Below are 21,864 nucleotides of genomic sequence, written 5' to 3'. Positions count from 1 at the left end.
GAAGCTGGACAGGAAACTGCAGGATCTAGGACTGAGCAGCTCCCTCTGCAGCTGGATCCTTAGCTTCCTGTCTGACAGATGCCAGGTGGTCAGACTGGGCAGCATCACCTCATCCCCCGTCACACTGAACACTGGTGCTCCACAGGGGTGTGTACTGAGCCCTCTCCTGTACTTACTCTACACCTACGACTGCACAGCCACTAACAACTCCAACATCATTGTGAAGTTTGCGGACGACACTACAGTGGTGGGTCTTATCACCAACGGTGATGAGACGGCTTACAGGGAGGAGGTCAGCGCCCTGACCCACTGGTGTCAAGACAACCATCTCACCCTCAACGTCGCAAAGACAAAGGAGTTGATAGTGGACTTCCAGAGGTGCAGAGAAGTACACACCCCCATCACCATCAACGGCGCTGCTGTGGAGAGAGTGAGCAGCTTCCGGTTCCTTGGTGTACATCTGGCTGAGGATCTTACGTGGTCAGTACACACAAACAAAACAGTGAAGAAGGCCCAGCAGCGCCTCTTCTTTCTCAGGAGACTGAAAAGATTCGGCATGAGCCCCCGCATCCTCAGGACCTTCTATCACTGTGCCATTGAGAGCATCCTCACTGGATGCATCACCACCTGGTATGGCAACAGCACCGCCTACAACTGCAAAGCTCTCCAGCGAGTAGTGCGGTGCTCTGAACGGATAATTGGAGGTGAGCTTCCCTCCCTCCAAGACATCTACAGGAAGCGCTGCCTGAGGAAAGCGGGGAGGATCATCAAGGACTCGAGTCCCACGTGTGGGACTAATAAAGGTTATCTTATCTTATCTTACTATTATATATTGTACATATATTTATTAGTTTCAGGTTGGCCATTCTTGTATTTTGCTCGTTTGTGTTGTTGTGTTTGCACATCTCTGTTGCTTGTGGGGCTCGCACACAAGAATTTCACTCGCATGTGCTGTGCCAGTGTGCCTGCACATGTGATGTGACAATAAAAGTGATTTGATTTGATTTGATTGTCAAATGAAATTTCGGTCCTTCACATGGTTTGACAAAAACATGACTCTTAAAGTTAATATGAGTTTATTAAAAATCCAGACATTCTAAGCAAAGCATGGTGCGGTTGGTGAATGGACTCGATCATTTACTCCAGCTGAGGATGGAGGGCAACTAAGAAACGTCAGACGGCTTACAACAACATAGGAGTCCATCTGTTATAATGTGTATATCTACGCTTATGCGCAGTAAGTAAATTATGCGTACTTATTGATGCTGTAAACTAAAAAGCTGCCCGGCTAAGCAACAGATCAAGGAAAAGCTCCACTAGCAAGAGACAGATGAGACTTTCAGGTCACTGAATGTGTTGTGGTGTTTATTGTGTTCTTAGCGATGTGCTTAGTATGTTATTTATCTTTAAAGTTTAAAGATTTCATGAAACACTTCTGGTGACGAGACATTTGCGTAGTGTAGCTGCAGGTTTACAGTTAAACTGCATGAAAGTGTAATGGTAAAAGATGTTTAATATGTTTATATGGTTTGTCATTGCTTTTGGTCTTCAAATAAGCACTTTTGTCATATTTAGCCTGATGATTAGCATATGATATGACCAGTTGTCTTATATTAAATAACTTTCCTCTGCAGTGCTTTAAAGTTTCATCCACTGAAATAATCAAGTGGTGATAAAATTAACTTTTTACGACAACGAGGACTTAAATGTTTCTTTCACTGAGATTAACTGTTTGTAAAGGATTTTCGTTTGTATGCAAATTGTCTTTAATATTTTGTTAATTTGGGGGGGGGGGGGGGTTGTGCTTTAGTCTTGGAGTTTTGTTATTGTTTAAAACATTTTTGTTATTTTTATGCTTTTGTTTTATTGCAATCATTACTTGAGTTTCTTTTTCTTCTTTGTGTTCCAGCTAATTTTTTTAAAAATATAGTTCTTTTTTTGTTTTTGTTTCCCCCCCCCCCCCCCCCCCCCTAGCCTTCCGCTATGGGTTTCTATCAAGTTTCAGTGTGTTTCATTTTGAAAGCTGGTTGCTGACCTAATTAAATGTTAGGTTTTTGTTACTCCTGCCTGTTTTTTGAGTCCTGCATTTGGGTTGGTTTTCCTACAAAACATTTTTAATGTTTTAAGGTTGGATATTATATTTTATCAATGGTACTTTGAAGGAGAAACAGGCTCATTCTCAGCTCTGTATTTATATTCTTGATGTTTACTAGAGGCCATGATTCTCTGCTATTTTACACTAGGCCTTAATGCAACGCCTGCATTAATAATCAAATGCGAGCCGTTTCAAGTCCTCTCATTGACATTATACCTGGCACACAACACATACACAACCGCACCATATCTAAAATTCATCATTTTGTGGGCTGGCTCCAGTAGATTTGAAATAAAGGTATGCAAGAGGATATGGAAGACTGGGACTACATCCCCCTCACTGGAAAAACAAGGGTTGTCATCATTGGACCTTAATGCTCAGTTACACTGAGATGAGATTCTGCATCAGTGGCAGTCCAATATCTCCACAGGCTGAGAGATTTCTATCCTGTTTCACTAAACATCTGTGTTATGGCAAAAACATTTGCAACCAGGTTTCGATTCCTTTGTTGTTCAGTGAGGAGGATACACAGGACTAAAAGCTGGAAAGGGACATGTTTTTTATATATATATATATATATATATATATATATATATATATATATATATATATATATATATATATATATATCTATCTATCGATATATAGATATATAGATATATAGATATATATCTATATAGTGTAATGTGTAATGCAAAAGTTATTTTCACAAGATTTCAGCATGCACTGAAAGGTTGTGATTTCTTTAAAGTTTAAATAAAGATTTCTTTATGTGTAAAATATGGGAGAAACCTAACAGTGTTGGGCCTTATTTCACACAAGCTTTTCTTTGCCTGACATTGTCTTAGATTAATTCACATACTGATGTTTGTTTTTTGGTTAATTGTGCCTCAGTCTGTGTTACAGTTCCTGTTTAAATGTCCTAGCTCCAGCATTTTATGCAATGAGACACACATATGATGTTTATTTAGTGCAGCAGTAGAAACTGCATAAAAATGTAATAGTAAGTCTCAGGGCTCCCCAGGGCAGCTGTGGCTACAATGTAGCTTGCCATCACCAGTGTGTGAATGTGTGTGTGATGGGGTGGATGACTGAATGTAGTGTAAAGCACTTTGGGGTCCTTAGGGACTAAGTAAAGCGCTTAGTAATTATGAAAACTCTAATGAGATGAATGCACTGAACAACATGTGATGGAAAACTTTTTGTGCTAACGTGGACTTTCTGTCAGAGATTTCCAGTATGTTTTGTTTTAACTCATATTTTGTGGGGGGGCTTTGTAATTTCTCAGTGATACTTTGATGAAAGAGGCTCATTTCAATCCCAATTTACTTAAAGGATAAAAATATGGAAGCACCTCTACCGCCAGCCCAATATTTGCCTTATTTTTGAAACTATATAATTTACTGTAATCTCTCTCTATAATGTGATCACACCAGTGCTGAAGGAACAATAGCAGTCTATGGAGCAAAGCAAAGCATCCACATGTTATCAAGGAAACACCCTTTACTGTAAAATGAGGGAACCAGTTTCATGTATGATTTTTATGTTATTTGGAAGTCTGTGGGCTGGTGCTGTGATGGAGAACTATTTCAGTTGTAGAAGATGTGAGTCTACAAACTCGTCCAACAACAATATCCGTCCTCTGAGGTTTTGTGTCAGAGCTCTGAGACTCTCAGGTCCTCAGTCCTCCAGATGAGCAGGTATTGTGTCCTTCTTCCCTGAAACCATGACTTCCTCCACAGAATCCGGACCACATTCACTCAGCCGCTCTATGCTGGACTTTAGCTTAGAGACATTGCTGAGTTAATTAAACTTCAGTCTTTCATGTTGTAGTTAGTTTAAATCTGAGGCTTAGAAAACAACTGTTTCCTAAGATTGAAAGCAAAAATAAATAAATACATTTTCAAGATAATGGCTCCAAAGCAATGACTACAGTCATTGCTCCAAGCATGAAGTTTTGGTGCCTGTGTCCACGTTACTAGCTGCTCTGTAAGGATTTGTTTCTGATTGGAATTCTCAGCCTGAGCTGAAGGGGGCGCTCCTTAAGCTTTCCGCAGATCCAACACAAGACGAGGACGAACGGAAACGATGCGTCTGTGTTACGGCTCAGCAATGTCTTCAGTTCAGTATATGAGAGACTTCATCAGGGATAGATTGACTGGCGTTGCTGAAGAAATCTTCTCAGAGGTTAAAAAAACGATCGTCCGGTATGAGGAGGAAATCAACCATCAGCTCAGGCTGCTGGATATCAGCCGGAAACCTGAGATAAAGTTACACATAATCGGTATGTAAAACTGGGATGACTCACGCAGCACCTAAATCACAGCCCAGTTTGTAGAATAAAATGAAGGCGCAGCTCTGAGGTTTTTTTTTATTTTTTACATAAATAATAGAAGTGCTTCTCTTTGTCTTAAACGATAAGCGGCTAGCGGCAGTATTTAGGCTGGGCCTTGTAATTTAAAGTTAATGTTTTTAATACCACCGCTTCTGTTTATTCCCAGCGGATACACGTGAGTGTGGAGATTATGGAAACAATACCCGATCTGTTATTAATATTTCAACCATCCATTTACTTTAACAACCAAGTATAATAATTACTCTTCTCATTTCATTGATAACTTTCGTGTAAGTGAGAGATGGAGACTGAGGCTGTTAGTTGAGCTGTATCAACACAAAGAGAGCAAACTGTGCTGTAAGTTCATTAAATACAATCGCTTTCAAAGAAACAATAATAGGCAGAGTTTTCATCTCTAACGCCCGTATTTAATATGAAATTGAGATCATATTTGCTGCATCCGCACTTTAATTTGACCAAGAAACTGACAGAGTATTCCTGCTGTAAAACAAACAAACAAATGCGTGAATGCCTAATTAAAATGAATGCACTTATTTCCAGGTGAACTAAAACAATTCTCATGACAAAATGTGCTTCTCCACTGAGACTTCTGGTGTAAAAAATCTCATAAACAACACAATAAATGGTTGCAGGTCCAGTATAACAGAAACTGAGTAAAATATCATGCCTGTGTCACAAGATATGGAATACACAGCAGAATACAGTGTAAAAAAAAAGCAAGTGAGGGATCGGGGAAAGTTCACGGCATCTCTCTGGCTACATTCCTCGACCGTTGTCTAGGAAAGTTTTCTTGGCATCAGGGCAACGTTGGTTTGAGGCAAAAATGACAGTTTTTCAGATGTTCCACAAACTTTTTCCAGATCTTTATCATTCAGGGTCATTTTACATTGCCCTCAGCAGTGGCTCAGCAGTCTCTGCTCCAAGTAGGTTTAGCTGTTTATTACACTTTTACACTACGTTATTACACACTTAACAAGATCACATATTTGTTTCAACAGCTAATCAAACTTTATAATTTAATTTAATTTCTTTTAATTTAGCTGCTTTCTATATTGTAGTTGCAACCAACACATTTGTCCTCGAGAAGCCCTTGGGGCAAAATTGTGGTTCGGCAATGGCAGTGCCTTAGCAGTCCGTTGGCAGACTGTGGGCAACTACTCATAGCCCATCTGTCTGCAGAGATCATCTGTGTGTACCACTAGTCTTTGGTCTACTCATGTTTGTGCTGTTATTAGTCTATCTGCCAGGAGAAGATTGAAGATAGACAGCAAGGGCCGACATCAACCGAGTGTTGATGTGTTGTGGTTTTCTTTCCTTTAATATCTAATAATAATATACATTTACATAGAATTTTTTCATTTCTACTTCTTTAGGTTGGTATATTTTGCTTCCAGTAGGCTGTTTAATTCAGGAAATAAATGTGTATGATCTGTCTCATGAAACACATGCGATCGTGCAAAAGTTTAGCATGGAGCTGCACTGTTTGCATTACAATTGCAATCACCTGTTGATACTAAATGCATGTTCATGTTATTATAATGTATATACAGCATTACAAAACAATGTTTTGATTAAAAATAAATAGATTTAATGAACCCTACTGATCAGACTCATGCCTGTGGACCTCAGTAATATAGTTCACAGGTATGTGACTTCCTTAATGTGCCACTTACCTACTCTGAGTGTCTTCCCCTCCAACAACACAAAAGCAGTTCTGACATAACTGTGGTGTGGGCCTCTGTTTGTGAAGGCACCAGTGCCCAACATAAGTGGGGACTGAAAGTGTGACAACTTTGCTAATAAGACTGTCAGAACTCATTTCACTCATATGTGAGGGAAATGGTTACATATGCTGGGATATAGTTGCTCAGGTGGGTGTTTTGCCATCATCACATTAGTAAATGTTTTCTTGTGTGTTTTTGTTCCTCAAGACCTCCCAGACGAAGATGAATGTAAGGAAGAAGAGGATATGGATAACCAGCAGGTCTGTAACCAGGAGAGTCACTCCAATCTGGACCAGCAGGATTCAGATTCTCAGCAGACTAAAGAGGAAGAGGAGGAAATTTGCACCAGTCTGGAGGGAGAACAGCTTGTACTGAAGCACGAAGGCAAAGGCATCCTCGTCTGGGCCAGGGAAGACCAGGACAGACTAAGTGACACCAACTGGAAACCTGAAATAAACTCACACAGAATAGGTATGTAAAACTGTAAAGGTCTTAGAAAAATAAATATGACTCAATTTGGATGCTAATCAGAGCTCAGAGTTACTTTTAGGAAGAATTTAAGGACTAACTGCAATAAGTAACTTTAATGCATTTTTTTTCCTAAACTGTGAACATTTAACATTAAACCTACAGTTTGTGTCAGTTGAAGGTAAAAGCACCTTATCCAATCTGAATATAGGGATTTGTTTATTTCACTAAAATTATTTTAAATCTGTTTATGTTTGCTGTTGAAGGTTACTAAAACAAGTTGAAGTCCAGCTGAAATCTGTTGGTTGAGAAGAAATAGTTTTGAGATTACTATACTACTATAAGCTGAAAATGAGATTCAGTGGATTTTAATTCATCCCCTTTGTGGCAAAGTGCTCAATAAATATAGCAAAACATAAACACAAGTTAATGGCAGAAGAAGCTACAGTGTAACAAGGTGAAGGTTTTTCCTACGTTGAAGAATTTTTGACACCCGTCAAAATAAAACCACAAGAAACAAAATTATACCTGAGTGTAAAAAATCCAAGCATTCAGCAAACGTGTTACTCAAACACCCAGCGGTTAAAGATGCAGAACATGAACTTGAATATGCCCGATTTCGAACAGTAAGCTCACAAGCCTTCGTTATGACAAGGTTAATGTTTCAGCATCTGTGTCCAAGTCCTTACTGTGCCCTCTCAGTATCAGAGAAAATAAAGACCCAACAGATTAACTTTCGTTTCTAATAAGAATGTAATTATAGCAGGAAATCCAACATGTTTATTGCTGTTAGAATCATCTGCAGCTAACGCTTAATCTTACACTTCCTCTGGGAACATTATCAATATTTTGATATTTTGATGAGCCAATTTCACGATAAAATTTTTCTATTTTACATACTTACCTATTTTTGCTGTCACATGACTATGCAGGCATAAAATAGTGACACAAAAGTCGCACATTTGGAAAAATCAAAAGCAGCCTTTATTTATAAACCATTTTCCAGTCCACTTGTCTTCATGGTAAAAGGGAGTTTTTCTTTGGCGTTTATGCTCAGTGATTGCTGTAGAGCTGCATTAATGATGCTTCTTCATCCTACCATCATGAACAATCCTTCCTTCCTGAATGTAGACAGTGGCATTATTTTAGAGTCAAGCAATGCTTTATCGAGACTCCTACGGATGAAGATTAAAATGTATTTTTTTTTTCAGATGTTTCAGTTTTTTCTTTTTCAATTTGTCCCTTCAGACCTCCAACATCAGCATGTCTCTAAGGAGGAGGAGGAGGATCTCACAGACCAGCAGGTCTGTAAGCAGGATAAGAACTCCAGTCTGGACCTGGATGACTCAGAGCCTCCACAGATTAAAGAGGAAAAGGAGGAACCTTGTACCAGTCAGGAAAGGGAGCAGCTTGGACTGAAGCAGGAGTCTGATAATTTTGTGGTGACCCACGAGGAAAGTGATCACAGTGAACCAGAAGCACACAGTGACCGGAAACTGTCTTGCAACTCTCCTGGACCAGAGAGTCAGTGTAACACTGACACAAGTAAAAAGTCTGTAAAGTGTGACACTTGTGGAAAAGCTTTTCACGATAAATCCAGACTAACTAAACATTTGAAAATTCATACAGGCGAGAAGCCACATTCTTGTAGCACCTGTGGAAAAAGATTCAGTCAAATTATAAACTTGAAAACTCACATGAGAATTCACACGGGCGAGAAGCCATATTCTTGTAACACCTGTGGTAACTCATTCAGTCAGAAATCAACTTTGGCACATCACATCAGAATCCACACAGGTGAGAAGCCACATTCTTGTAGCACGTGTGAGAAAACATTTACCTGGAAATCAGAACTGAAACGTCATATGAGAATTCACACAGGTGAGAAGCCGTATTCTTGTAGCACCTGTGGGAAAACATTCAGTCGAAAATCAACATTAAAAACCCACGTGAGAGTTCACACAGGTGAGAGGCCCTATTCTTGTAACACCTGTGGGAAAGAATTTACGGTTTCATCAACATTGAAAACTCATATAAGAATTCACACAGGGGAAAAGATACACTCTTGTAGCATATGTGGGAAAAGATTCATTCAGATTATCCATTTGAAAAGACATATGAAAATTCATACAGTTTAAAGGTTTTTACTTACTTACAAAATTTGGGAGAGCTTTAGTTGTAATAATAATGATTATTATTATTATTATCTCCACAGTAATAATCTAATAATTGTTAATTATATTTATTCCTTAGTCATTTTCTGAACAGGTTTAAAAGCTGCTAGAAAGTAAGACAAGACCAAAAATATTATATCATTATGGATTCAAGGTCACTTCATGTGTTGTGGTGTTGACTTTCTTGAGGCGCAAACTTCAGCATGTGCCTGTCCTCTTGAACTGTATTTACAACTGTTGTTGTTTTGTTTTTTTTTAACTTAAGTATTTCAATTAATTAATTCATTGAAAATTTTAAGGTGTAATCTCTGAAATATCAGAGCGCTCTGTCTTGTTTCACACTTTTTTTTCTCATATTGTTTTACATAAATTCAGAAAATGCTTTTTTCACTACTTGAACTTGCCTCACTCTGTTTTATAAGCCTACTTTAATCAATGATGCACACATATGATATTTATGTGCTATAACTGCTGGTTTACAGTGGAAATTGCATGTAAATGTGACAGTAAATAACTTTTAATACGTTAGTCTCATCAATGCTTTTGACCCTAAATCAGACATTTTAAAATGGAAGTCTAACAAATACGTACAAAATAGATCAGTGAGGGGACAATTATTTTATTTTACAGCATTGTTGATTTTCACCACTGACCAGTCTGATTTTCCATCAGACTGGTCAGTGGGCAGTGATTTCAGGTTACTTTTACAGCATGTGTTACCATGGTGATATACCTCAATAAGATGTAAACCGCCTTTCTAGTACAAAAAACCCATACTGAGACTAGGTTAACCTAACATGAATATGATAACCCTGCTTTGTAGTACAAAGGGATGTACCATGGATGGAGATTAAAAGGTTAGATTGTGTCAGTGGCTCTCTTTTTTCCCTTGCTAAATCACCAAGGTAACTGATTCTGAACACAAACCCTGCTCAGTAGCAGGTTATGTTCTGAGGTTTGATTTAAAAATCAGCTGGAAGTGCCACACTTTCACTGACTTTTTACGTAGAGTATGTTTTTAGTACAATGTATATTGAAATGTATTATCTGTGGGCTAGATCATCAGATTTACCAAAAGTCTTATCTTTTTTGCAACACTGTTGCATTTTACTGACAAACTGATTTGTACTTTATAGATTTTTACGGCCTTTTATCATTATTATCTGATTGGAGAAGGCTGCACTCATATAGGAATCACTTTCTATGGAAAAAGAGTCATATGATGTATCCCCATTTATGTGAGTGTGTGCAAAGCTAGTTGTGGTCTATTCCCCACTTGAATCTCCTCATACAGTCCTGATCAAAAGTTTAAGACCACTTGAAAAATGGCAAAAAAAATTATATTTTGCATGGTTGGATCTTAACAAGGTTCCAAATAGAGCTTCAACTTGCAACAAGAAGAAATGGGAGTGAGACAAAACATTTTGAGCATGCAATTTATTGAAAACCACATTTAAACTGAAACAGGCTGTTTTACAGTTTATCAAAGGTTTAGGACCACACCTCCAAAAGAATCTGTAACCCCCCCAAAGCAAAAATCAAAGTTCCAAACATAAACTTGGTAATGGGTAGCTCCACCATTATGTTGTTGATACTTCAAATATTTGTTTGATGCAAGCACTTCCATGAGGTGAGTGGGAACATTTTTCCAAGTGATGAAGGCGGCCACATGAAGGACATCTGCTATCTGGAACTGTTGTCCATTTTTGTAAACTTCCCTTGCCATCCATCCCCAAAGGTTCTCAATTGGATTTAAATCAGGGGAATGGGCCAAAAAGAGTGGAAGAAGTCCCTTGTCCTGTGGGCACTGTGTACTGTAGCGCTATCCTGTTGAAAAACCCAGTCGTTACCACGCAGACGAGGGCCCTCAGTCATGCTCTCTGCAACATCTGGACATAGCCAGCGTTTGACGCGCATGCACCTCCTATGGCACATAGGAAACATCTCAGGTGGGATCTGCCTGTCATGCCAGTAATGTTGGAAACCATCAGGACCATCAAGGTTAAATATTTTTCATCAGACAATAAAACTTTCTATCACCTTTCAATGTCCCATGTTTGGTGCTCTCTTGCAAAGTCCAAACGGACAGTTCTGTGGCATTCAAGGAGACGAGGCCTTTGAAGACTTTTTTTTTGTTTTTGAAGCCCTGCGGTCTCAGATGCTATCTGATGGTTATGGGGCTGCAGTCAGCACCAGTAACGGCCTTAATTTAGGTTGAGGTTCGTCTAGTTTCTTGACAGACAGCCAATTGGATCCTCCAGCTGTGGTTAAACTGAAGGTGATATTAGTCTCATTCTATGTCCTGTATATGTTATATACAAGGTGAAGTGCTGCATGAATTGTAACAATAAAGTTTCTGTTTCTGTGGAACACAGTTTTGGGCTTTCTATATTCTCATAGTTACAACTTCAATGAGAAATAGAGGGCAGCAAAAGACTAGTGTGGGATCCAGTCTGTGTAACTGAAGAAAAGAAGTGTAAAAGTCAGTTTGTGTGCTGAGTTTTATTTTATCGGCAAGTTTTTTTATTTTTCCTTTGTTTGTTTTTATCACTATCAGTAATTTCTCTGTTCATTTTTGTTATCTGAATTATTGTAGAGAACAGAATTACTAATTTAGCAGATTTACATGATGAACTGAAAAGCATGACATTATATTTCTATGGGTTTTGAACAGAAAATGGGTAAACACATAGGAATCATTTAGTGCTTCTCTTCCTGGAATAAAGTCTGATAACCCTCACTCTTCTTCCTACTGTGAGGCAGAGAGAGCTGGAGGTGAGTCAACAAAACATCCAGCAGAGAATCCAGGACAGAGAGAAAGATGTGAAGCTGCTTCAACAGGAGGTGGAGGCCATCAATCAGTCTGCTGATCAAACAGTGGAGCACAGTGAGAAGATCTTCACTGAGCTGATCCATCTCATCCAGAAAAGAAGCTCTGATGTGAAGCAGCAGATCAGATCCCAGCAGGAAACTGAAGTGAGTCGAGTCAAAGAGCTTCAGGAGAAGCTGGAGCAGGAGATCACTGAGCTGAAGAGGAAAGATGCTGAGCTGAAGCAGCTCTCACACACAGAGGATCACATCCAGTTTCTACTAATGGCCTGAGGAGGGCAGCAATACGCCACTGATATGACCAGTTTCCCGGAAATTCAGAAGAACAGCGGAAGATGCCACAACCCTTACTTGCTCGACGTGTTCATGTACCGTTAGCTCGCTTAACAGCGAAATTCTTTAGCTGTTGAAGCAACAGTGCGAGTTTATAAAAGAAAGGCTGACTGATGCTGAAGAATTACAGGTATGGAAAAAAAAACCTCTGCCCGGGGCGCGATCTGATATCGTCGTGTTGGTGTTGTTCCCAGATCAACATAGTAAATGTTGTTCCAGGATCAACATTGCAAGTGACCAATCAGAATGTTGTGACGTCATACTTTTGCGACCTCGGGAAAAAGTCGCAAAAGTACCGCCGTAAAACAAAAAAGGTACACTTTTTTGTTAAGCTGCGAGAAACCGCCTCTGTCCGCCGATCAACGGACCCTGGGGGTCACTGAACTAACACAGGTGTAGGACTCGTGTAGGACCCTGATCGGAGCTCAGTTTGTAGGCTAACAGACTAAAACCTGGCGTAGAAACGCTCCATTTCTTTAAACTGTAAACTTTGAGTTTTAAACATCCAGTGAAACACACACAAGTGACGTTAGCAGGAGATGAAATCACACTTTAAACTCACATAATGAGAAAAAACGGTCCACTCCGTGCAGAAACGGGACTTTACTGGATTATTAAATACTGCAAACTCTCTGAAGGCAGCTGTATTCATCAGTGGACCTGTACCGCCGGTGTTCCAGATCAACTGGCGTTGGTCGAACAGATGTGTGGCAGTCTTGCGTTTCAGGAGCTCCTACCGACAAACCAGCAAAAAAAAAAACGCCAAATGTGTCACCTGTGACACTTGTGATGTTGTCTCAAACACACTCCGTCAGTCTTGATGCTGTTGAACAACAAAATGTATAAAAATGTGGCGAGTTTACCTGGTGATATCCTCATGCGCGACGCGATCGCGAAAACAGCAAACAAGTAACACCACGCCGATGTTGTTCACAGGACAGCAAGAGTAAACGATCGGGAGACTCTTGTCGTCGTTATCGTTCCCCTCGCACGGTTTATTTCTCCGGTTTCAGCGTTTTTGCTTCACAACTACAGCGTGCTGTTTACTTTGTGCACTAACATGGACTCGAGTCAACCAGCGCCACCTCTGGCCAAGTGCCACAGCCTACAGCCAGATCAACCTGTGACACACATCTGCACCACGTTTGAATTCGTTTCATGCACATTTGTACCTTTCAATTGTGTCTGTTTGTGCGTCATGCAAATAAACCTTTGAAATGAATGACATGACACTAATATTTCACTAGTGTTGTAACATCACATGTCGTTAGCGTAGTCTGTCTGTGTCTTTTCTCTGCAAACAAACATTTTAGAGTTGGTTGTTATATACAGTCTGTATAAGTGTGGTTAATCTAATAAACATGTGTAAGGAGATGGCAGTTACTGTGAATGTACAGCAGGTGATTAGTAATAAACAGTCAGACAATGACTCTGACAATCTCATTCAATCTTGCAGACTGAATGCACCTTCTGTGGAAAGTGGTACCACACAGTGTGTGTGGACGTCCCCTGTGCAGAAGGCGACTACAAATGTTGTGGGTGCTAAATAAACAGAAAAAATTGATCCCTGTTGTCTTTGCTTACTGATTGTTTTCAGTGTTGACAATCCACATTGCTGGCATTGCATCTGTCAACATGTTTGTGGGTAGATTTGGATGTACCAGGGGTAAGTGCAGCCACTCAGCCTCTACTCAATGTGATCATAGCAGCAGGTGCAGATGTGTCACAAGTTAATCTAGTAGTAGGCTGTGGTAGTAGTGGACTGACCTCCATTTGAAACTGCTCCAGCTGCTGTGTGATAGTGGATCTGCTACAAATTGAAGATCATATGGAAGTTTTGGAAATTAACCCTTGTATTATGTTGAAAAACAAAAAAGTGACATTGATTTTGTTGCAGGTAATTTTGACCCGTACTGTGTAAATCCACTCAGAATTGTCAAGAAACTGCAATAAAACAATAGCAACTTTATTTCCCATCAGATAAACATGTAGAACACAGACATACAACAGTTAGACTTTCCATAACTATTTTAGGAACAATTTGGTTTTTCGTTCTTACAAACACATTTCTTCTGAACTTGCCCAACGTTCTCAGTTTTTCAATGCTCAACATTTTCGATTTTGTCCACATGATGGACAGAATGTAACGGTGTGCTTTCTGCAGATGTGGTTCTTGCATTTCTCACAAAAAGTGCTTGTTTTCAAACAGGAATCTTCCTAACTAAGATTTAAAACAAAAGATTTCTACGTCTCCTCCAGTCTCACAAACAGATGACAAACCAAGCGACACACCTGAGTCACTGACTTTCTTAAATCCACTCACTCTCACTGGCTGTTTATTACTAATCACTGTGTAACTGCTGTGAATTCAAAGTTACTGCCGTCTCCTTACAAATCTTCATTGGATTAACCACACTTATACAGACTGTATATAACTCCAGCCATGTTGATGGATTGCCTATATTGGCTGGAAATATTCATTTCCAGAGAAAGGACACAGACAAACGATGCTTACAGGATGTGATGTGACAACAACACTAATGAAATATTGATGTGTCATATTTGTCCAAGGCGTATTTCATTGTTATGGAAAAAGAGAATATTAAAATCATGATGACCAATTGGAGTAGTGATTTCTATGAATTTGTGTATATAATTTGGAATTTTGTACAAATGTAGGCCAATAAGGAATATATGATATCATTTCATTCTTTTCAAAGGTTTATTTGCAGACGCACAAACAGACACAATGGAAAGGTACAAATGTGCATGAAACGAATTCAAAAGTGCTGCAGATGTGTGTCACAGGTTGATCTGGCTGTAGGCTGTGGCACTTGGCCAGAGGTGGCGCTGGTTGACTCGACTCCATGTTAGTGCACAAAGTAAACTGCTCGCTTTAGTTGTGAAGCAAAAACGCTGAATTTGGAGAAACAAACCGTGCGAGGGGAACGATGACGACGACAAGAGTCTCCCGATCGTTTACTCTTGCTGTCCTGTGAACAACATCGGCGTGGTGTTACTTGTTTGCTGTTTTCACAATCGCGTCGCGCATGAGGATATCACCAGGTAAACTCGCGACATTTTTAAACATTTTGTTGTTCAACAGCATCAAGACTGACGGAGTGTGTTTGAGATAACCTCACAAGTGTCACAGATGACACATTTGGCCTTTTTTTGCTGGTTTGTCGGTAGCAGCTCCTGAAACGCAAGACTGCCACACATCTGTTCGACCAACGCCAGTTGATCTAAACGCCAGTAGATCTGGAACACCGGTCAGAGGAGGAGACGAGAGATTCAGCAGGTTGTTTACACTGAATAAATGGCTTATATCAGCATGTGCTGACCACTCAGTGCATTTTATCAACAACTTTAATATTTTTTGGGAATGCAGGCATCTGTTTAAAGCAAATGGATTTAATTTTAACAAGTCGGGGGTTAAACTGTTCACGTCCAACTTGTTTTATTCCATACGTCATCCATCTGTGCTTGGTGCCAAGGCTGAGATAAACGAGGAGTTATCTCATAAAGAGGAACAAACAGTACTCCAAGAACAGACAAAGCCCAGCAGAAACCTTGAGGAGGAGCTCCATCTGCCCCCACCCGGGAAGAGCCTCAGAAAGGAGAGACATCTGAGGCAAGAAGAGGGGTCCCTATTTGCCTCCAACTCTCAAAACTTGCTTATGATCTTCAATTTGTAGTAGATCCACTATCACACAGCAGCTGGAGCAGTTTCAAATGGAGGTCAGTCCACTACTACCACAGCCTACTACTAGATTAACTTGTGACACATCTGCACCTGCTGCTATGATCACATTGAGTAGAGGCTGAGTGGCTGCACTTACCCCTGGTACATCCAAATCTACCCACAAACATGTTGACAGATGCAATTCCAGCAATGTGGATTGTCAACACTAAAAACATCAGTAAGCAAAGACAACAGGGATCATTTGTTTCTGTTTATTTAGCACCCACAACATTTGTAGTCGCCTTCTGCACAGGGGAAGTCCACACACACCGTGTGGTACCACTTTCCACAGAAGGTGCAATCTGCAAGATTGAATGAGATTGTCAGGGTCATTGTCTGACTGTTTATTACTAATCACCTGCGGTACATTCACAGTAACTGCCATCTCCTTACAAATGTTTATTAGATTAACCACACTTATACAGACTGTATATAACAACCAACTCTAAAATGTTTGTTCGCAGAGAAAAGACACAGACAGACTACGCTAACGACATGTGATGTTACAACACTAGTGAAATATTAGTGTCATGTCATTCATTTCAAAGGTTTATTTGCAGACGCACAAACAGACACAATTGAAAGGTACAAATGTGCATGTAACGAATTCAAACGTGGTGCAGATGTGTGTCACAGGTTGATCTGGCTGTAGGCTGTGGCACTTGGCCAGAGGTGGCGCTGGTTGATTCCACTCCATGTTAGTGCACAAAGTAAACTGCTCGCTTTAGTTGTGGAGCAAAAACGCTGAAACCGGAGAAATAAAACGTGCGAGGGGAACGACAAGAGTCTCCCGATCGTTTACTCTTGCTGTCCTGTGAACAACATCGGCGTGGTGTTAATTGTTTGCTGTTTCGCGATCGTGTCGCGCGTGAGGATATCACCAGGTAAACTCGCCACATTTTTATAAATTTTGTTGTTCAACAGCATCAAGACTGACGGAGTGTGTTTGAGATAACCTCACAAGTGTCACAGATGACACATTTGGCGTTTTTTTGCTGGTTTGTCGGTAGCAGCTCCTGAAACGCAAGACTGCCACACATCTGTTCGACTAACGCCAGTTGATCTAAACGTCAGTTGATCTAAACGGCAGTTGATCTAAACGTCAGTTGATCTAAACGGCAGTTGATCTAAACGCCAGTTGATCTAAACGCCAGTAGATCTGGAACAGCGGCTTTCCAGGACTTGATACCGACAAAGCAGGAAGTAATCAGTGTGAATACGTCGCCTACAAATGGCACTTTGTGGGGTTGGCTAAACACAACAATCATTCATATTGTTTTGAAAAAGAAACATAAAATAACCTCAGAGTTTAACTGGTGATACTCCCACGCGTAAGCATACCGCGAATACAGCAATAAGCAAATAACAGTGCCTATTCAAAACAGGCGAAAGTTAATTAACAGTATAGAAAATGTTCTAGTCTTCATTATTATTTTCCCACATATTGTTATTACTCTGATGTGACCTGAGGGTTGTCAAACTGACAGACAAAGCGTCCAGTTTACATCAAAAGCAGAGTCCACTCCACTAGTGGCACCTGTGGGGAAGTGCCATTGCCTAAACAATATTAACCTGTGACACACCTACACCTGAATTCCTAGAGCTTCCTGCTTTAGCAGGTATCGCTTATCAATAAGCAAGCTGCTGAAAGTAGTTTTTATTTGAGCAACGTATTCATAGTCTTGCTGAGATATATTTGCTTATGTGTGTTCTCCTATAATCACATTAGATCTTTTTCTTGTGTTCATCTAAGACAACCAACAGCAACATGAACTGTAATGAGGGGAAGGGTCTGGATGTCCAGCAGGTCTGTAACCAGGAAAGTAACTCCACATTGGACCCACAGGACCCAGAGCATCCACAGATTAAAGAGGGAGAGCAGCTTGTAGTGAAGCAGGAGGCTGAGGGCATCATCATCTGGACTGGAGAAGAGCGGCTCCGACTGCTGGATACCATCTGGAAACCTGAAATAACGACATACAGTAAAGGTATGCTAAACTGCCCTTAAAAATAATGAAGTAACATTTCTTTTTCTTAGCATAGCAGGAATCTGCAATAAGTAAAATTAATGCACCTCTGCAGACTGCAGTGTAAATGGTGGCTTGGTGGCTCTTTGACAGTAACTTTGACATGCAGCAGTGGCTTCACTGTTCTTATACACAAAACAAACAATTATCCACACAAACTACATATCAACACACTAACTACACTCCAAACATGCTACACATCACAAATCTCTCACATCTCAAAACTCAATCTCTCTCTTCCTACCACTGACCTTAGACAGTAAATGTGACAATAGTATTCCGGAAAAAATTATGGGGTATATTTTTTATTTATCACTTTTTAAATTTTTTTTTTTTATCACATTTACCACTTTTAACACAAAAATGGACACTCAGGGTTGTTTTGGGTTGAAATAGCATCTTGTTGCTATGTGTCATCTTAAATTGGTCAGGTGATTGGTTTACCATGGCTACTTTATTCTTCCTCAGCCAATCAGCAGCACCCGTGTGATTGTCCCCCCCCCCCCCCAGCTCCTGGTTAAATGAAAAATAGTAACGTGTCCGCACCACATTTTCTTATTAGTAACTGTAACAGCGTTGTAAACATAGAAATAGTAATTAGTTATAGTACTAGTTACTGACAAAAGTAACAGCGTTAGTAACATTGTTACTTAACGCCATTATTCCCATCATTGCATTTTAAGGATGCAAAAAAATGTTAATTCATGTGAAAGAAATTCACCAGAATGCAAGAAGTGAAGTGTCTGCACCCCTACAGAGACACAAATCCAACAGCAGAAGTTTCTTTTTTTTGTCATCAGTTTAAGTTAAAGATTAAGTTTTTTTCTCTGTAGAATGGAAATGTGTGAAATTTAATTTGATCAATTCCCAGGATTAATTAATGGATTAATTTTTAGATTCAGTTTTCATAATATACAATTCAGAATTTCTAAAGTTGAAGTTGATCATATAAGAAGAGTTTTTTTCATGGTGTTTGGACGTGTGCAGTCAAAGTGTTTACCACGATATAAGAGGTCAGAGCCAGCATTCCCAAACTAAATTAAATTGGAAGAAAACCAATATCTTTAAAATTCATACATATTTAGTATCACAAACATCCAAATACTCAACAATTTGCTTCAGTGTCCAAATAATTTGTCACATTTGTACACTCTAAATTTCAGTGGTACATGTGAGCAACCTGTTCATAGTTCACAACCATTAAAGTTCTGCTAATCGTTAAAATTAGAATATATTTTTGTCCACTTGTCCCTTCAGATCTTGCGCAACAGTGTGTCTTTAAGCAAGAGGATCTGCATGACCAGCAGGTGTGTAACCAGGAGAGGAACTCCAGTTTGAACCACGAGGACCCAGAACTCCCATGGATTAAAGAGGAACCAGAGGAACTTTGCACCAGTGAGGAAGGAGAACAGCTTTTATTGAAGGAGGAGACTGATACCTTTATGGTGACTTTTGATGAAAGTGAACATGAACCAAACAGAGACCAGCTCCTTTCTCACAACTCTCCTGCACCAGAGAGCCAGCATCAAGGAGGAAATGAGCATGTGGAATCAGAATCTACTAGAAAACCAGAGCTGAAGAACAGTAACAGTGTAAACAACTCTCCAGTGCCAGAGAATCAGTGTAAAACTGGCAAAAGTAAAAAGTCTCTAAATTGTGACACTTGTGGAAAGACTTTTCAGTACGAATGTCACTTGACAAAACATGTAAGAATTCACACAGGTGAGAAGCCTTTTTTTTGTAGCACCTGTGGGAAATGTTTTGGTCAGAAATCAGGACTGGAAACTCACATGAAAATTCACACAGGTGAGAAGCCACATTTTTGCAGTATCTGTGGAAAAGGATTCAGTCAGATGATAAACCTGAAAACTCATATGAGAGTCCACACAGGTGAAAAGCCATATTGTTGTAGCACATGTGGAAAAACCTTTAGTGCCTTGTCAGCCTTCAAAACCCACATTAGAATTCACACAGGTGAGAAGCCATATTGTTGTAAGACTTGTGGGAAACGATTCACTCAGAAATCTGGACTGGAACATCATATGAAAATTCACACAGGTGAGAAGCCACATTCTTGCATTACCTGTGGGAAAAGCTTCAGTCGTATGAAGTCCTTGAAAACTCACATGCGAATTCATACAGGTGAGAAGCCACATTCTTGCATTACCTGTGGAAAAAGTTTCAGTCATATGATGAACTTGAAAACCCACATGAGAATTCATACAGGTGAGAAGCCATATTCTTGTAGCACCTGTGGGAAAAGATTTAGCGATTTATCAGGATTCAAAAAACATAAAATGATTCATACAGGTGAGAAGCCCCACCCTTGTAACACCTGTGGAAAGAGATTCAGTGACATGACGAATTTGAAAGCTCACATTAGAATTCACACAGGTGAGAAGCCATATTGTTGTAACACTTGTGGGAAACGATTCAGTCAGAAATCTGGAGTGAAAATTCATATGAAAATTCACACAGGTGAGAAGCCACATTCTTGCATTACCTGTGGGAAAAGCTTCAGTCATATGACGTCCTTGAAAACTCACATGAGAATTCACATGCCTGAGAAGCCACATTCCTGTGGCAATTGCGGGAAAAGTTTTGTTCAGCTGATACACTTGAAAAGGCACATGAGAATTCATACTAGTTAAGTTTTAAAATGTGGAATGTACTTTATTATAGAAAAACAAGAATGGATAAATAATTTATTGACACTTGTATTCTATAGCCAAGATTACATCACTCTATCCAAAAGCTGGAAAGTGACACAAATAAGTAAAAGTCATTATGGATTTGAACAGTGTTGTCCGTTATTTCCCAATGTTTTCTTTATGTTTGACACTGCTTAGATGAAATCAGAAAATGTTGTTTTAATTATTTAAATAAACATATCTCTCTTTTTTTTTTTTTTTTTTTTTGCAAATGTGGGGTTTTTATTTCTTCCAGAGAGAGATATAGAATGAGAAGGATTTTTTTACTCAGATCTTAGAATGATACCGTCACGGCTGCGGTGGCAGACTTGTGGTGACTGTGAGAGAGGACCCAGACGCTGGCACTGTCTTGGACGTGAGCGAGCTTTATTTACACACTGGTGGCACAAACAGAAACATGGGGAGGAAAACAAAACCTAAAGGTGACCTAATTTGGTAATGACTAACAAAACTAACCTAAACAGACAACTGTGGTAGAAAACGCAGGGAAGAAACACAGATGGACAAGCAACGAACATGAGAGGACACACACTATGGCTGTGTCCCAATTAAGAGACCGCACGCTTGAAGTACACATTTTGAGTACGATTACGTCACCGCCACGGGACGACGGCTGTCCCAATTCGAAGTGTACTTCAAATGCATACTCCAAATGCGCCGTCGATTTTCCCAAATATCAAGCGTGGTCCGGTGCACGCTTCGTGGTCCCATATATCCCACAATTCATAGCGCAGCGGTGGGTGTGGATAATTTTGCCGCAAAATACGGCAGAAGGCAGAAAGGAGCGGCCGAAGACTGAACTGTCAAAAGTAAGTACTGAATATGATGTCTCTTATTTATGTGCGAATGTTTAATAATGAAGAACATTAAAACATTAATGTTGGCCACATGTTGGCAAAGTTATGTGACATTAGTGATGTTTTAAAGCCTCTACTTCAAAATATATATATAGTTGACCTTAATTTTACAGAGAATGTGATGATTTTATGGATAATTAAAGTCAGTCATATATCCACAAACACAACAAGCTGAAAGTCAGTGAATGCTGCTCGGTTTGCAGTCCTGAATATCACGGCACAAGCAGGATTCACTGCACTGTTAATGTTAGCTATGTTATATTGCTGCCTCTGTTCGGTGGTGTCGAGCCAAACGGACTTTAACGTGTGTTTGAACGAGCTGACGGTTCACTCGTTAAGCTGAAAGAAAGATGCTTTAATCACAGGAGTCACACATGTGTCCACTGTACCATCTGGGAACTCTTCTATAAAAAAATCTCTTGGCACTTGTAATTGTCAGCCAATGGTGAATAATTTGATAATTATAGAAGTAATAATATCTTCATCCAGGAAGGCGTGCAGAAAGGTGAAGACATATCCAGATGTGGTGGCCCAACTAGTTAAAA

The 21,864-nt window shown here is 39.8% G+C and overlaps 1 protein-coding gene across 5 annotated transcripts; it reads left to right on the top strand.

The window, feature by feature from the left end:
• Positions 1 to 4,162: 4,162 nt before the first annotated feature.
• LOC146552951 (uncharacterized) lies at positions 4,163 to 20,549 on the top strand. 5 transcript variants are annotated; one of them, XM_085255475.1, is made up of 4 exons: positions 4,163 to 4,379; positions 6,383 to 6,646; positions 7,892 to 8,687; positions 19,004 to 20,549. In XM_085255475.1, exons 1-4 carry the CDS (start codon positions 4,184 to 4,186, stop codon positions 20,400 to 20,402), a joined length of 2,655 nt encoding a protein of 884 aa, XP_085111601.1. In that variant the 5' UTR covers positions 4,163 to 4,183; the 3' UTR covers positions 20,403 to 20,549. The 5 variants fall into 5 exon arrangements, with proteins under 5 accessions (XP_085111601.1, XP_085111600.1, XP_085111599.1 ...); XM_085255470.1 differs by lacking the exons at positions 4,163 to 4,379; positions 6,383 to 6,646; positions 7,892 to 8,687 and adding exons at positions 11,922 to 12,109; positions 15,477 to 15,720; positions 17,478 to 17,712 and having other exon boundaries at positions 19,009 to 20,549; XM_085255474.1 differs by lacking the exon at positions 19,004 to 20,549 and having other exon boundaries at positions 7,892 to 11,546.
• Positions 20,550 to 21,864: the final 1,315 nt, after the last annotated feature.

This window comes from Mchenga conophoros, linkage group LG18 (assembly GCF_057382185.1).
Source record: "Mchenga conophoros isolate Kocher_MC1m ecotype Shallow Benthic linkage group LG18, M_conophoros_male_GT1.1, whole genome shotgun sequence".
Taxonomy (NCBI): domain Eukaryota; kingdom Metazoa; phylum Chordata; class Actinopteri; order Cichliformes; family Cichlidae; genus Mchenga; species Mchenga conophoros.
This window is presented reverse-complemented; position numbering and strand designations above follow the sequence as displayed.